This window comes from Acipenser ruthenus, chromosome 16 (genome assembly GCF_902713425.1).
Source record: "Acipenser ruthenus chromosome 16, fAciRut3.2 maternal haplotype, whole genome shotgun sequence".
Classification (NCBI taxonomy): Eukaryota; Metazoa; Chordata; class Actinopteri; order Acipenseriformes; family Acipenseridae; genus Acipenser; species Acipenser ruthenus.
In genome coordinates this window covers 10,172,646-10,191,115 of record NC_081204.1, presented here as the reverse complement: position 1 = coordinate 10,191,115, position 18,470 = coordinate 10,172,646, and the positions used below count along the sequence as shown (strand labels likewise).

The window sequence follows — 18,470 nt, the reverse complement described above, 5'->3', positions numbered from 1 at the left end:
TTATACAGTTGGGTTTTTACTGGAGCAATCTAGGTAAAGTACCTTGCTCAAGGGTACAGCAGCAGTGTCCCCACTAGGGATTGAACCCACAACCCTCCGGTCAAGAGTCCAGAGCCCTAACCACTACTCCACACTGCTGCCCAGTTAATGCAGACACTGGGTATAAGAAGCAGAGGTGTCCACTTGGGGTGTGAAATAAGTGTTTTGTGGAGCAAAATAATTTAAAAGTGGTATTGTTTACCTTTTGGATTTTTTCTCTGCAGGACAAGCAAACCCCATACAGTATTTCCCCATTACTGCTGTCCATTCTCTAAAAGCGTTCCCTGTCTTCCTTATTTGTACAAGCTAAATTAAAGCCAATGGTCAGTTACAGCATAGTGTTCTAATTTCAATTATGAAATGAATAAAGCCTGAACTGGTGATTAAAACAGCCACATCCTGGTCAGATGTAAAGAATTGATGCAGTAGATGCAGTGTATTGAAAACTGATGACCGCTTTGTCAAAACCTGGAAAAACACTGTCCTGCAAGCAGAAAGGCAGCTGGGTAGAAAGGTAAAAAACAAATACATTTGAAACTGCAGTATGTCCCTTTAACTCTCCTTTTTATGTCAAGAATATTGATCTACAGTACTAAGCATTTCAGACCCTTTGATCAAGTGTTTTCAGTATACATAGCAGAACAAGAAATGAGATGCAATCTCTGTTATAAAACCTCTTACTCTTGGACAATGCATTATTGAGACTCGACTCGGCCTTAGATTTCAATCAACAAGACAGGAGGACGGACTAATGTTCCTTGAAATAGGGGTTGCTTGTAGTAATCAAAATTAATATATTATTATGAATAATCTACAGAATTTAATTCTCCCTTTCACTGGTCAGCTTTAATACACAAATGGGTCATCATGCTGCTGGTATAGTAAAATATACTCAATACAGATCAGTAGACACAGCTACAGTCATATGGACCACCCTGACCTACTTATATATATATATATAATATTACGCTTTGTTGTTCAGCCATTTAACATTGAGGTACATAAACAAATTGGACTGTCAGCAAGGTACACGGAAGGCTAAACTGTGGATGAATGTAGTAAATGGACTCCACTGAATTACAATTTAGTGTAAAATGGAACAGGATTGGGGGCACTTTGCTTTAAGGTTCTGGATGACCATGTCATTATCTTCTCTCAGCTTCTCTTTACAGATGAGTGTCATGGACCTCATTAACTGAGCCCTCAACATTGTTGTTTGAGTGAGATCAGCCAGGCAGATGTGTTAGTCTCTTGAGTCAATTGATTCACAAAAACCTGATCTTTTAGAAAAGGTTAATTGGAGCCCCTGAAGCGAGGCTGCAATCCCAGCTCAGCAAGGAGGATTTTCCTCAGATCCCTGAGAGATGAGGTTCTGGATCTTCATTTCCATTTCAATTGCCTTGCTGTAATAACTGTTTCAAAAGCACATGGTCTTTAGTTTGAAAGATGAATAGCTGAAAGCAACACTCCATTTTACATCTCTTTTGGGTTAAGAGCCAGCTGTTGACCTCAATACAATGTTTGTCAGTGCGAGAATTAATTTGAATTTGTGGTGGAAATCGAGTGATATGCAGTTGTGTCGCTGTCATGCAGAAATTGGTACCCCCTAAAATGTGGTCCTCCAGGTGGTTGCTAGACTAAACTGTAACCACAGATTGAATTGTACAGTTGTGTGGCATGTTTAATGTTCTGTTTTTAAAGAATATTATAATTCTTTCTACATTACCATTATTATGATGTTTTGTTGCTCACTGAGCTTGTCTGGAGAAGCCCAAGTGCTGTGATTTAAGCAGACTGTCCCTTTCCATTCAAATCATGTGATAGTGTGAACTTTCAACTCTGCCTATGTCAAATAGGTGCGGCTGGCAAAGCTGGTATTGTCCCATTATTAAAATGCAATGAGGAAGCCTGGTCAGTCCAGGCCCTTAGGTTTCTCCAGTCATTAAGGGCCAGGTTTTCAAAGCGTTCACCCCCGCCTTCAATTAACTTCTATTTTTCTAACAGAGAAAAAATCGTTAATGTTACCAAATGAGAAACAAAAAAACGGAGGGTGCTTAGGAGACTTTGAATTATATTACCTAGTTGTTTGGTTGTAGCTTTGCCATATTATGATGATGTTTTTTTCTTAATTAAAGACTAGAGTAAACAGTTTGAAAATATAGCCCTAAGCTACTTGGACTTCAATATATGCTTATTTTTCAAATTATTTTTGTACATTATTTTAGCAATCGATTTCCTTCTGTGCCTGGCTTAAGAGACAGTTTTTCTGGAGTTAAACAATTAATTCATCCATCTTTTGCAATGTCAGGGGTCTAAGTAACTAGTCTTTTATTGCCTGACGCTGGCTTCTACATTGTCGACCTGGGGTCTGGTGTAATTTTGTGACATGTCCTTTTGACTATTATTTTTGTCCAATGCATGATTATGTCTGTAAATTGCACAGTGCTTTGGAGACTTTCTGTGTTTTATGTGCATTGGCTGCAAATTAGAGGAAATAATGAGTTTTGGGAATAAAAAAATCTAACACTACTGGGGAACTGTAGAATCTGTTTGTTGCTTTCTTTACAATAAAACTATTTTCAATGGTGCTTTTGTTTTTTAACCTTTTCATTTTGCTTGTTTTAAAGGGTAATTAAGTCCAACTTATTATCCTTTTGCCACATAATACATACGTTATGTGGAACTTAGTGTGTGCTTTCATTTTTCTTTCTGATATTTATTAAAAATCTAAAGGTCTTGTTTTAATGAAATGCTGCAGTGTATTTTCAGTGTCATTTTCAATTTGCAAGTTGGTTCACTTTCCAAACAATACCACAAGCAGAAGGTACCATTATTTTATGGGTCATATCTCAATCTGCGTGACATTTTGCATTCCTCCATTCTGGGTTGTTATTGCAATTTCAAGTCTAATAACATTATAGTGTCATGTCAGAGGTTTTTTGATTTATTGACAACAAGCTTGTGACAGGGATGGCTGAGGCGGTGACATCAGGCCAGAAGCAGGAACAGAACACAGGCAAGGTACTGCAGTGCAAAAAGGATCTGCGGCACCATTTTATTTTTAAACACAAAAATAAATAACAAATGTTTCACAAAAAATAAACTAATGAACAAAAACATGGACACAAAACTGACTACAGGTCAGGCTGGGCAGTCACATTCGCTGTTCCTATAGTTTTTATATTAGTGACCGAGTGATTAACCAACTATCAATTCTCTGATTATCCCTTGGTCACATTCTGCACGGGTTTTCTAATTACAAACTGGCAGAGGACGAGCTGCCAACCACACCTCTGCCAGAACACATTCAAAATAAAACACACGGCTACGCCGTCACAAAATAAATAATATAAAAACAAATACAAAATAATACAAATGCACAGGGGCGGGGAGTACCCTGTTCTAAAATAAAAACTATATATTTAAACAGCAGGGCTTTGCCGTCCCCCCTTTTATATGAGCAGGGCTTTTCTACCATGTCCTGCTACAAAACTAAATTGAGCTTTTTGGATCATTATGTTATAGTGTAGTCTGTGCTAATGTCTATCACTGAAAGCAGATACGTACACAGGTGTGATTAATTAAAAGCAGGTTGTGTAATTCCTCTACAAAATAGGCAGGCATGTTTGCATGGATGTGTCTATGTTTCCATGTATGCAGCTGTAATTTCTATCCCCTTGGAACTGTTTTGCTGATTTCCCATTTACCCAACATTGCAGAGATGGTAAGATCTATAGTTCTATACTGTATCAAAAAGCACAAGTCAACCTATTTGTACACTTTTCATAAGAATTCAAATATTCAGAAATCTAGATGGTATACAATCCATCTGTCTGATATTTTCTGCAAGTGCTCGTACAGTACCCTCTGGCCTGAATAATACAGTATTCAAGGTTGAATAGTTCTGAATTTATATGACCATTTATTTTGTATGACCAATTCCAGATGGGACATTGCATAGGAGTTTGGTTTGGTATATTGCATTTCTCAATGTTCCTAGCTGCAGCACTGAGGTCTTGAAGCTATTAAAACTCTGTACAAATGCCAAGTCTTATGTGTTTTCAACGGTATTGTGTAGTAATGAGTATTCTGTTTGGAAGTAAAGGTTACGTACAGGTTATATCCATAGATTCAAGGAACTGACATCCACTTTTAGCACAAGAACACCTTTTTTTTATCTGCTGTACACCTACCTGTATCTCAAAGCATACAACAAAACGTGCACTTTACAGAATTGAAAAGATGTGTGTAATTTCAGACTGCTTAATTGGATTACTGAGACAGATTAATGAAACCTCAACTCAGCACCATGGATAATTGATGTATAATGTATTAGTAGTGGCATTAAGAGCTGTCTTAGTTCTATCTGGACTGGCTCGCTGTTCACTTTCATTATCAAAGCATTATTTATTTTTTTTGAAGTCCTATTGAAGTCCTATTTTTTTAAAGAACAAAATGTGGATTACAAAGTGAGAAATAAACAATTTAAGAGCATTTACAGATTTAATGAATCTATTCAGCTGTTTTATTTTGGTAAATTTGAGAAAGTGCTTTTCTGTTTTAAAACCAGAAGCACTTTTCAGATGAGATGCTTTCAGAATAGGTCTTTTTGTCTTACTGCTTCTTTTTGTCTTACTGCTTCTTTGTTTGGCCTTATAAAAGGCCTTATTAAATATATCTGTGCAAACCATACTGCAAGTAGCAATGTTGTATACTGTGGCTGTATCTTCCCGGGAATAGACACAGGGAGTATGCTAGACAGATTTTACTAAGGATCTGACAACTTTATTAGTAACCCATCCCATTCTTATCAAGCAATATACCAAGGCTGGGGTCCAAACCAATAGTGAAGCACCATTATAGGAATCCTATTATTTTACTATCCTCTTTATTTAATGGGTGGTTTGGACAGTAATTCCCAGCAGGCACAAAACACACAGCTCCACTGGGATGATAATAACCTGTAATTCACTGTAGGAAAACAAGAGCCTTAAATAAAGCTTTTATTTATTTATTTATTTATTTTTCATTATTATTATTTTTTAAATACATCTTGTAGTTATAAAATAGGACGATACATTATAATGTCAACGATTAGTGACCCTTTGATGTTCTTATTTGTTATTTGTTTATTTAGCAGACCCCTTTATCCAAGGCGGCTTACAGACAAAGTTTATGTAAGTAATTGGTGTGTTTAGTAGAGTTATGCTGTGGTTTAAACTGACCTTAGGGTTGATAATTGCTGACCTTTTGGTCTCAAACTGTCAAAAAAAGGTTGAATATGCAGTGAAACAAGAAAACAGTATAAGCCCCTGTGACCGGAAAGCATCAGCAATGAGTCTCAGAGGAATTTAACCCCCTCCCTGCCACCCAATATTCCCCCCCACACACACCCACACACATTACACCGGCAAGGCTTCCACCCTGCCACAGCCCCATATAAAGGAAATCATTACTGTACTTCGGACTGCCTCGGAGATGAAGTGTCCATAATTTGTTTATTTCTTTTTTTTAGTTACGTGAAGTTATTTCTTAAGGATTAGTCTGCTGAGATACCAGCAGCTTATTCACAGGGACATGCTGACTGCAGCAGCAACTACCGGTAAAGACAACCAATAAACAAGCAGTTCTGCTGGCAGGAATAATGACCACAGCAAATAGAAGCCTTTTAAAATGGCATGTTTTAAAAGTAAATTCTTTTTTTTCTAGCCTGTAATGCTATGAGATGAGTAGTCTTGTATTACACATGGGTTAGCGTCACCCTGATAAACACAACCAGGGCTGTATACCGTAATGGGAGACTCAGACAGGGCACCGCTCACTCCGACAGTGACAAATGTAATTTTGACCAAAAAAAAAAAATCATTCTACCGGGAGTTCAGGAACAACGCCTAACATCCCTCAAACTATAGTCTTTTACACATTTGAAAACAATCTTTAGCACAATCTTTAGCACATTTGAATGTTCATATCCAGTTTGGTTGTCATTTCAATTTGGTTTTACAAAACAGAAGGCTTAACTCATTTTTAGTTTAGTGTAAAGTAGATTGAGATCTGCAGCCGACATATCAGTGAGGCTTGGTCCACTAAGCATATTGTAAAGGTATTTTTAGTTGGAGTTGTTATCTATACTGTTCTAGAAGAATGGGCTACAGTTTTTAGAATTACCCTATTCTACATAGTCTGACAGAAATGCCTTATTTATGTTTGTGTTTTATAATGCTTTTATTATAGGAGAGCAATCTTTGCAGTAAAATAAAACCCAATCCCTCCAAATACAGCAGAACGTTTTTATTTATTTCAGGTGTCTCTTGCAGCATCATATTATTAAAATGCTGTTTTCATATTGGGCAAATAACATTTAATACGAATATGTACTTAAAAAAAAAAAAAGAAAACAAATTTAAATTTAGAGTGACCCATTATTATTTTTATTTATTTTCCCTGAATTTGGAATGTCCAATTTTATGTTTTTTCTTTCTCCTGACCGCAGCGAGTCCCCACACAGCACAGACGTTCTGAGGGCGTGTGAGCATCCTCTGATCTCACAAGCCTAAAGCCAGAATCACTTTTCAGCCAAGCAATCCAGAGCAGAGGTGGGCGGGATACCGATCCCAGAGAAGAGAGACCAGCCCTGCCTCTTATCCACTCTGAATGCGCTCGGTGTCTGGCTAGTAGGGTTCGCTGTTGCATGATGAGGAGAAGCAATCCCTGCCGGTTCCACCCCCCGCCCTCGGGGTCCCCAGCAAAGTTTGGCCTCTTTGCACAGCCTGGACACGAACTGGCACCATCCAAGCTGTTCAACTCGATATTTTTTGCCTCTAAAAATGTTTGTTTAGAGATTCAAATATTTGTCTCGGTGCTAAAGGATTTATGTGTTTCTTTGTTTGAAGCTGAATCTAGGTTTTTCTGATATCCTTATTTTTCTTTTGCACACAATTATAATCGTTCATTGGCACACTAATGTGTTTGCTGCTTTAAATTAAAACTGTACAGTATGATGTACAGATGGCTTCTGTCAGTAACACACCGGTGAACAAATATACGTTTTCATTTGAATTTATTCAAGCAGAATTTATCCAGGTCAGTAACTTGATATGATTAACTACCGATTTTCACAGTGCGCAGTGGGGCATGCAAATTCAAACCCATAACAACAAATGCATTATAACGGCAAGTGAAGCCTGGATCTGTGAAGCAACAACTTCTGGTAACATTAACTAGAAAATGTCGCTCTGTACAGTGCAGAAGTGCTGGGGTACTGGAGGCTTTGGAGGTCTGTTTTAATGTACAGTTGTTGGAAATATGATTTAATAATTTACCTGAAATGGTAACATAAAATGAGAATATTTTAAGTTTTTCAGAATCATGTTAGAGCTACTATACTTGAGATGCTTTTGACGACGATACACTGAACAGACCCTACGTCTTATTGGCTATTGACAGTTGCACCTCCTTCAAAGCTTTTATGGCTGTCTAGGTAAAATGGCAGTAAAACAATGGTTTGTGTAAAGATGGACTCCAGCAAAACCACTGATATTAAAAAGCAGCGAGTTTCACAGAAGGTTGTGAAATTTTAAATTATTTTAAAAGAAATTTATCAAGCTACTTGACTGTTCAGCCTTGCACAACTCTAAATAGAGACAGATTCAGTAGAACTCTGCTTGGTGACTATAAAAAGACTGGTTGCGATGTTGATAATCTCTTTTAGGATTTTCAAAGCATGTCTGTGAGAATTCTCTCTTTTTAATCCTCCCATAATCCCCCATAATACTACATGCATCCATGGATAGATTAATGAGCAATAGCCATTTTCAAGGAAAGTCAAATATCCCAAATAGCATTTCAAAATTAATCAATTAGAGGTCTCCTGGAGTCTCACTCTCTACTATAGAGCTACATTTCTATATTTTATACTTCCTTTAATGCACCCCCACCCCTAACCACCAAAAAAAGTCCTTTATATATATATCAGTATCTTATATATATATATATATATATATATATATATATATATATATATATATATATATATTATATTTGTGATTAAGAAAATCAGCTACCAGGGCTGGTTTAGCATTTGAAACAAAGATCACATGATTTATAAATTTTAGTATCAAGACAAAATTAAAAATGGTAAGAAAGACATTTTATATTTGCTTTGATCAATCCAATTTTCTCAGTTATCATTTTACACAGGTAGTCCACACAGTTTAAAACAAATAAATATTGCAGTATAGACACTTACTGTTGAAAACAGGTTAAGTGTCATTTTACAGGACAAACAAGTCATGTGAACCATCACCATACGGGACATACTTTTTGCAAGGCTGTTTTTGAAAATCTGTTTTGGAATTGAGATGGAGAGACTTGTCAGATCGTGTGTGATTGTCCATGGTTTACTGCACATTTTAACATCTCAAACGAGCGCTGCTGTAGAAGAGCCTTGGGCTATAACATTGGAAGATAGTTTATGCAATGCATGCATGTGATCTAATATAGCATGCATTGATATTCTAAAATGGCCTGGACACATTTGTTGGTACCCCTTAGAAAAGATAATAAATAATTGGATTATAGTGATATTAGTATCACACATGTCTACAATCTTGTAATCAGTCATTCAGCCTATTTAAATGGAGAAAAGTAGTCACTGTGGTGTTTGGTATCATTGTGTGCACCACACTGAACATGGACCAGAGAAAGCAAAGGAGAGAGTTGTCTGAGGAGATCAGAAAGAAAATAATAGACAAGCATGGTAAAGGTCAAGGCTACAAGACCATCTCCAAGCAGCTTGATGTTCCTGTGGCAACAGTTGCAAATATTATTAAGAAGTTTAAGGTCCATGGAACTGTAGCCAACCTCCCTGGGCGCGGCCGCAAGAGGAAAATCAACCCCAGATTGAACAGAAGGATAGTGCGAATGGTAGAAAAAGAACCAAGGATAACTGCCAAAGAGATACAAGCTGAACTCCAAGGTGAAGGTACGTCAGTTTCTGATCGCACCATCCGTCGCTTTTTGAGCGAAAGTGGGCTCCATGGAAGAAGGAGGACTCCACTTTTGAAAGAAAAACATAAAAAAGCCAGACTGGAATTTGCTAAAATGCATATTGACAAGCCACAATCCTTCTGGGAGAATATCCTTTGGACAGATGAGTTAAAACTGGAGCTTTTTGGCAAGTCACATCAGCTCTATGTTCACAGATGAAAAAATGAAGCTTTCAAAGAAAAGAACACCATACCTACAGTGAAACATGGAGGAGGCTCGGTTATGTTTTGGGGCTGCTTTGCTGCGCCTGGCACAGGGTGCCTTGAATCTGTGCAGGGCACAATGAAATCTCAAGACTATCAAGGCATTCTGGAGCGAAACGTACTGCCCAGTGTCGGAAAGCTCTGTCTCAGTCGCAGGTCGTGGTTCCTCCAACAGGATAATGACCCAAAACACACAGCTAAAAGCACCCAAGAATGGATAAGAACAAAACATTGGACTATTCTGAAGTGCCAGTTTCGGTGATGCTTTTCAGCATGAGGTTTGTCCACTACAAGATGCTCCTAGGTTATCATAATTCTTCTCATAGGCTTTGCTGGGTAGAAGACAACTCCTGTGAACACTGTGTTGACAGGAAGCAGCAAACTGGGAGCAATCTGTGTCCCTTTGTCATAACACTGCTGTGAAAATGTGGTACAGTATAGAGTAATAATGTTTCATGTTTGTTCAGGTTTGGAATAACCACGCAAAATGTGTGAATGAGAGGAGTGCTGTAAATACTAAAAGGGTTACACAAACTTAATATTCTAAAACTAAGTCAAATAGACATATTTTGAGGATAGTGACATGCTTTTTTATTATCTTTCTGTTGTAGGCTAAAATCAACCTGATAGGGGAACAAACAAACTCTTCCAGAACCTATGCAATTTATTCACATAGACCCTATGATGAGCTGAGAGAGAAAGGGAGGGACAGAGCGTAATGTGAACGACTGTATTCTGAGGGCGAGGACGATGGCATCAGTGATTTATTTGGCTAGCTAGAGTAAAGGTGGGGAGGAATTGCTTCACTTCCTTCCTTAAGCCTGCTCAGCTGCTTGCATCAGTCAGGCTGTCAGCACCATTAATTATAGACTGTTCAGTAGCAGGCATCCTAGAAGTCGAGAATTTCAGCATCTCTTTAGGAAGGGTAATAACAGACTGTTCCTAACATTAATGACTTGCCAAACCATTACATGCAAAACGATATGCACTGACTGCCCCCCCCCCCAAAAAAAAAAAAAAATGAAAAAAAACAAACCTGGTTGGAGCTGTGCACTGACTTTTCTCAAGGATATTCTGTGGACATGATAGTGGTTTTACACGTCACAGTTACCATACCAGTTAATTACAAGAATACACCCCTTGCAGAACAGCTTAGTCCTTCATATCGTGAAGTAGTAGTCCAATTTCTAGTGTGTAAGCATTGAAATACGTTTTATTCAAAATTCCCACTCTTGTCTGTTTAGTACATACATCCAGTAGAGGTTCTATTTCATATGATCACTCCCAGGAGAATGAGGCTTTAAGAAGCTAATTTACTTTGTATGTCATTTGCCCCCCTCCAGGTTAATTGTGGTGTGCAAGTCTTGCGCAATGCAAAACCGTAATATCTTACCATGAGTTAGAACCCATGATTGCATGAATCTAAAACTTTCTGACAGCCAGAGAGGTTGACTGGAGTACTATTTGGTCAAATCTCCCATGACTGTTTATAAAAAAAGTGATGTTTTACCACTTCAATTGGAAGCACATGAAATGTAAATGAAACCTGAAAACCCGGTTTAATGAAACTGACTCTGATTTGATGTATAGCAGTCAATTAAAGAGATGCCCTGTAGGATCACATTTCTTGCAGAGCGTACTGCATTTTACACATGTAGCCTGATGAAGTGGAATAAACACCTCGGGGGTACAGGTAGCTCTGTATACTGGTATTTACTGAAGGCAAAGTCATGTATGAAAGCAAGAAGCACCTTAAAATGTGTGTTCGCTTAGAATTAGTTTAAACAGAGTGATTTCAAAGGGCAATGAAGATTGCAGATGTGAGTTCAGAACTATAGCTCTAAAACCACACAGATTGTGAATGCATTTTGTCACAATTGTGTATTTGTATTACACCCTTGAGCTGCCAACCAAAACTAAGGGAACGTGTTTTAAGGAAAACAAGTTGTCAAGCATGCTGCAGTCTTGGGATGGAAAAAAAAAACCCTTAAGTTCTGAGACTTAAATACAGTGCCCTCTAGTGCCAAAACAGAGGGAGTTTGATTCAGATAAATGCCACGCAGAATAAATAGTGACAAATCAATTTCCTTGCAGTATTAAGAGTGATTTGTCTGATTGCCCGAATGAAGTAAAAGCTGATTTATATAATAATATTTTAAAATTGGTTTTAGGAATTGCTGCCATCATAAAGACATTTGGGGAAAAACAAACCCCATTCTCATTGCTTGAAGTATCTCTGATCAATCAGTAGACGTGAATCATACAGCAGCATGGTAAACTGAATTGACTACTTTACACTTTATAGAAAAGCACATCACATTACACAAACACAATGCTACAACCCTACAGTAGCTAATAATTATATTCACTTCTATTAGGATTGTATACAGGGTACAGTGCCACTGGTATATTACAGTACCAGAATGTGGCTTGCCAAATATTCTGCGCTAATAATAATAATAATAATAATAATAATAATAATAATAATAATATCACTTTTAAACAAAGCAGATAAATGCTCTTCTGTACAGTAAAATCAAGGTTATTGCATTCATATGTCATTCAGGCATTTGTTTTTTGGTACACTCATTTAAAAATGTAAATATAAGACATTCAAATATTTGTTCCAACATTACACTATACCCAACAGAATAAACAAATGTGTAATATATGAAGGTGAATTCAAGAGGATGTTGATATACACATTAATTTATTGAAAGCCTTTTCCGGGAGAAAATGTAGTATTTCTAGATGGGTGAGCTTTGGTGGCCATGGCCGTGGGTATATGTCAATTCCGACCTTTTGACAGTTTCACTTATTTGTCTTACTTCAGATTTTAACTCGAAAGGCTGGTTTCACAGACCCCAGTTAGCACTAATCTAGACTACCTAATGTTATTTAGGATAATACAGTCCAAAAATAGTACTTATCAGGGTCTGTGAAACAGCCTTGCAGTAAGTCAGTCTGATTTAAGATCAGAATAAGTAGGCTACCTGTCTGGATCTGAAAACTCTTTCCTGTTACACCAGCATATTGCATGCATCTTGCAGTATAATTTATCTTTCGCTGTTATCAGTTTTAATGTATTATTCATAAGTCAGCTGTTTTTCCCCACATTCATTTCTTCTCTTCATACAATCTTTTTAAAACCTTTTTTTATAAAACCATTAACTGTCTTCCCAGTGTGACGTTTACTTTTAAATGACCTCTCTTGTGGACTCAGTAACTTACTGTGCCCTTTGGAGAGGGCAAAATCCTTTGTGAAAACATTAGAGTTGCACGGTTTCAACACACTACCATTGCCCGAGACGTCTATTGATTAAATTGTTTCTTTACTTTCATTAACGGAAGAACATATGGCTGTGGTTATAACATCCAGGGATACTTTTTGAAGCTTTGTTTTGAGTGATAACGATAGAACACACCTTGGCTGTATCGTGTTGGCAAGCCTAAAAGCAAATGCAAATTTGACAAGCCTTTGTCCTAATTAAAATGTTATGTTTTTACAGGGACCGTTTCTTACTGCCCCAAGGGGGGACCGCATCAGTTTATACCACGGTCTTGGCTTACCTCATTATCACACTCTTTAGAGTTTGTCATTTTTCTTTTAGTTTTATAGATTTGTAAAAACCATAGTAGCCGTAAAACTAACAAACAAAAAACAAACTCTTAATCCAATTGAGACATATCAGGGCAACTTAAATGTGTCCCTGTCACAGAAAATGAAAGATAGAAATTGTCCAGACCCACAAATAGACACATTTATTTAAGTAAAAGGTGCATATAAGAGAAGTTTGTATGCTGTGTACCATTTACCAATAGGTATGTGGTGCAACCTGATATGAAAATGGCATTAAGACATTTTTATTTCATGCACGTCTCTGCAAATAGTCTTAAAATGGAAGACTACTTAGCTGGGCATACAGCCTTCACAAAGTTCTGCTTCCTCACAGCAGATAATAGAGTGTATCTGGGTGAATCTTTGCTCATCACAACATTAGCAATCTCTAGCCAACCGTGATGTGATAAGAAACGCTGTAAACACAATAACTATGCTTCTGTCAGGAAGTTTGAAAGCGGGTGCTTATGTGCAGTTTAAAATTTGTAGATACAGTACTAATAATTCAGTCTCTGTTCTGAAGATTTGCAGTCCAGAGATGGAACGTTTGCACTAAGGGGCATGTAAAAGCAAGAGAAAATTGCAGCTTTAAACCTGAAATGTTTACTAGCAGCAAGGTGATGGAATATTGTTTGAGGGTCCGCTAGCTTATGGTTTTGTATGTTCCGCAGTGGCAACCTGGTTGCCTGGATACAGCACAAACTTTTCCAGATCATCAAATCTGGATAGGAGAAAATTGAGTCCTGGATCAGTTTAAAAATAAACAACAGTGCCAAGCTGTGCTTTATCCAGTCACACATTACTAATCGTCTTGGGCTGGATTTGAATTAATAAAGCTTAGGAGTTGATTTAAACCTTTATTTATTTATTTATTTATTTTTATCCACCATATAATTTATTATGAGTGCCTGGCAGTTGCCTCACAAGCTTAGTGATTATAATTTTGTATATTTATAATTATTATTATTATTATCATTTATTTCAAGCAGATTGTAAGTCCCATTTTCAGCATTGGAACCATTGTTTTAAAAGTGCTTATTCTCCAGTTCCATTGTAGTTGGGGGAACCCCATCCCAATTGTAATAAAACTTACTGTGTTAATTACTTATTACTTATCCCCATGGAAGATACATATTTCTGGCGATAGGGATGCTCCAATTGCCTGTCCAGTTATGACAAAAGCTGCAGAAAGTCCTAAAGGCATGTATTATATTTAGACAAGAAGACTTAACGCAGGGAATTACTAAGGATTACAGACTGTGAGGTTTAGGAACAAACGCCCACAGTAGATATAGCATCTGTCTTTAAGGACCACTCTGATGAATCTCTGTATATAATTCACATTTTAATAGACTATTTTCCAGTTAAGGCACTTTTAGTCCATGTGACCATCTGCACCATGAAACCGCTCTGTACAGCTCATTGGGTCCATCTGTAGTTTACTACCCTGTTTGCAACCAGACATTACACAAAGGAAAAATATGTATCACATTTTGAATAATTGGGCATTAGGCAGTTCTGTCTAAATGTGTGTGTGTGATTTTAATGCAATCTGTGGTTTAAAAATTGGCTCAGAGTCGCAATTCATTCAGCATTGTCTTTACATACAATGAGGTTTCGGTTTACTATGAAGGACCCGTTTTTAGCAAGTCAAATATTCTAGTGGGGAAAGGGGGGGGGGGGGGGGTATATACATTCAAATAATTCTGTGTCAGAAGAGGACCAGGGTGAACTGCAAGCATTTAAACAGCAACGTTAAGGAAAGATAGGAGCTACAGGAGAGGAGTCTTTATTTGAAGAAGTTAAATAATAATAATGTAAACTGTAAAAAAATTCAACGTTAGGTTATGGAGTGTACTGACTTGAATGGGAGTGAATGTGCATACCGAGTGTGTGACTAAACTAAAGTTTATTGATTGAAGGTAGCTTACATACAAAGTGTTGTAAAACAAAGAAGGGGAAGTGTTATTGCCAGATACAATGCATTTGTTCCTGTATTATGGCGTGTTGTCAAGAAATATTGTTTGTTAGGGGACACGTGAAATTGGTTTAATGTACGTGTTTTAGTGCATGCAGAATGAAGAAACTGCATGCAAACGAGGGTGCAACATTTTAATTTAAAGCGATTAATCTGTAATTTAAAAAATAATAATCTGCGTTCAATGAGAAAGTAAAGACTTGGACGATTTAAAAGCCTATTTAGTTGTTTCACATTAAAACCCCATAAATTAAAGTGATTTCCCCGCAAAACGTAATCGTTTTGGGGGAAAAACTGCCCAGTTGGCAGCACTGCAGCTGACGTCCTATGGGCCAGACTGAAGAACGCTGCTGTAGTCCTTAATTAATTGGTGCAGACAGTGAGGGTACTGGCATGTCACTGATTTCAGTTGAAAAATTCACTTGAGATGGGGGAAATCACCCAACAATGCAGACAGTAGAAGCGTTAGAAATGTGACCTTTGTTGGAAATCAGTCGCACACACTGAGTTTCTTTTAAATCTCCTTCTGTTTGATTTCCTTTCACAGTGATCTGCAGTTTCCGTGGATCAGTGGCACAAGGTCTGTCTCTGGAGATCGGAGAAACCGTGCAGATCCTGGAAAAATGTGAAGGTACGTTTTTTAATAACTGGAAAAAAAAAATGAAACCATTATTAATAATTAATTTCGCTAACAAATAAAATAGTATAGGATATTAGATCAATGTCTTTTCTGTTTATAAGAGAATAATACATGGTGGTTTAAAGTCAACTGAATTCCCATGTCTCTATTAAAAATGGATGATGCAATGATGTGTTATTTCTAATACAGTATGAATGAGAAAACTATAGAGGATAATCGTGGAACGCTGTGGTTGAATGAGGACAGCCTAATGAAATAAACACAGCACTCCATGTGCATTCAGAGAGTATTGTGTTTATATAACAACTGTAATGAATGGAAATGATGTTGAAACAGTTGAATTTTGTAAATGACGTTCCTTATATAAATTATAATGATTTAATAACAGAGTCACTGTAAGGCAAACACACAGGTAAGTTTACAGGATATACAGTACGGTAGCTGAGGAGTATAGTATTTTACATTTGGAACAGTAAAGAAATAAGGAACATATACAGTTACAGTAATTGCAAGCTGTTTAAAATGTGGAACCAGGTTTAAATCAGTCAGTTTATATTATTATAGTTATTATTGTGATTGTTATATTATTATTATCATTATAGTATAATATCCAAGAAAGACTAGTTTTAGAGGGGCATATGCGGAAGTATTCACAAAGCAATTACCAATTGAAGCTGCCTTTAGGGAAATAATGTATTAAAGTCAGGCCTCAGTTGGCGAATTCCCGCTTGGAGACACATTCCCTCTGGTTTCTGTGCTCTTACTACTGTGTGCTTTGTTGCATTCACCAGCAGCAAGTTCGAGGCCTTGGCAGGAAGCATAGATCTCAAAAGTGTTGGGGGAGCAGGCTTTCTTACTGCATGTTCTCAATTGTGTTCTGTTTTTGTGCTGTGTGCTATTGTCTTACTTGTCTTCGATGGCTTGTGACGTGCTGAGAGTCAAAAGGATCCAATTAGAAGTGGTTTTGATAGCGATTCTAATATTCGCGTCATGCACAGGCCTGCTTGCACTTTTCCAAAATCGGTATTTTACAACTTCTATAATTTATATTGTGCAAATTACTAATACTGATATGCAGAAACTATGGAAAAAGTGTACTGTATATAGTGAAGTAAGAAATTCATATTACATATAGTAACACCCATCAAATGGTCTTAAGAGTGGTCTTTTCAAAGGAGAAGGGAGAGCACTGACCAATGAATGAAATAAAACCCTCAATTATTATTGAAAAGAAGTGAGCAACATGATTTGCTTATCTATAAATATGTTACAAAATGTGTTTAAGCGCTAAGCTGACAAAAGTCTACACACTATTTTTCATTGATAAGAATGAGTTCATTTACCAGTCACAAATACGAACACGGTCAGTTGTAAAGTGGAATCCGTCCATTTTTGTGCAAATTTATTTCAATAACGAAACGTATTGTAAGCACTTTGGCAAATTCATCATTGGTTATGTAAAGTTTGTTTATTTCTTAAAAATAATAATCCAGTCTTCAGATAATCTTCAATCAAAACAGTTTAAATCCGGAACAAACAGTACAGAATGTAATCACATGCAAGCTGCTGGCACAAATCTTGAACAGACAATACTGGAGGTCAGATCCTACAGGACTCTATCGATGGAAAAACATTGAGTGCGAGCGAGTCTTAACGAACTGCAAGTTCCTATTACTGAAGAGCAGAATGCTCTCTCTAGGACTTGAATGTCGGTTGGGAGTCAGGCATACAGATACATTCAGGTACAAATATATTTATTTTGTGAATGTCTTGCTTGAGAAAAATACTGACCCTTTGAAATAGGAGTGGTGGCCAACAATGACCATGAGAGAGGAGACATGTCTGGCAATATGCTGATTGGAGACAACACAATCAAAGGTGGGTATGTGTCACTGAAGATATGTTAATCACTTCAGGATAAGCAATCACTACCTGCTTGAGATAATGACTGTGAGATCACCCTTGCACCTCCGTGGAACCACATTATGCCGGTTCATACCCACTCCATGAATGCTACATGAATGCAAAGAATAGCCTGCAATAATTCAAACAGTATAATGTGACAAAAGTATCTTTACAGTTACGTGTCCAGACTAGAGTTAAGTTATTACTTCCATAATATTATGTTGCCGTTGCTATGTTGTGTAGGTTTAGAGATGTAATCCAGGCTGTGTGATGTGGTACGGACCACAGAGACTTAACCTCAGTCAACCAGTGACCAAATTGGAAATGAGAGAAAAAAGTAAAGAAAAACAGTCACCACCTTCTTGCTAACTAATAGAATTCAGACAGTACCACCCCCCGCCCCTTTACAGGGCAGCCTCTTACTATATCTAGCATCATGACCTTCCTCAATGAATATTGCATTTTTTTTGAAGCTCTGAGAAAAGCGTTTGAAGTTTCTCACAGGTTTGTATTAAGAGTTAACATGTATTTGCTGTGAGAGGTTTGCCACTTCAGGTCCATACCTGCCATTTAAACCACTTACTTGTCTTCGATGGCTTGTGACGTCCTTACTATGATAGCTTCTTTTTATTTCAAAGATTTATTGAATTATTGAATGATAAAGACATTTGTTTTTCAGAACAACTATGGAAGCTTGACTTTGAGTTCATTATTTATACTGTGCCCAGTGTCTTCTGAAACCATTTATATGTTAGAGAAATGATCCAGTCTATTAATCTAACAGGCCTGTGTGCCATGCTCGATCGTTCTAAATCAGTGGTACTAACTTGCTTCAACCAGGCCCTTCATTATTTTATTTAACAGAGAAGTACCAATTCTTTCAAACATGCACTAGTATGTTGTTTTTAATAGATTAAATACTGCTACTTTTAATATTAAATTCAATAATATGTCATTCGCATTGATTTATTTATTTTTCCATTACTTTTACTCCTGGAACCAACCAACGAAATTACTGTATTCCTTCGAATTTAAGAC

At 37.1% G+C, this 18,470-nt stretch overlaps 1 protein-coding gene across 11 annotated transcripts in view; it reads left to right on the top strand.

Annotated features, from left to right (window-relative positions):
• Nucleotides 1–18,470, top strand: part of LOC117412168 (dedicator of cytokinesis protein 3-like) — a 196,665-nt gene that overhangs the window by 29,097 nt on the left and 149,098 nt on the right. For all 11 annotated transcript variants that reach the window (XM_058988761.1, XM_058988764.1, XM_058988760.1 and 8 more), the window contains exon 2: nt 15,435–15,518. In XM_058988761.1, coding sequence (XP_058844744.1) covers nt 15,435–15,518 — 84 coding nt within the window. The remainder of the gene's footprint in view (nt 1–15,434; nt 15,519–18,470) is intronic.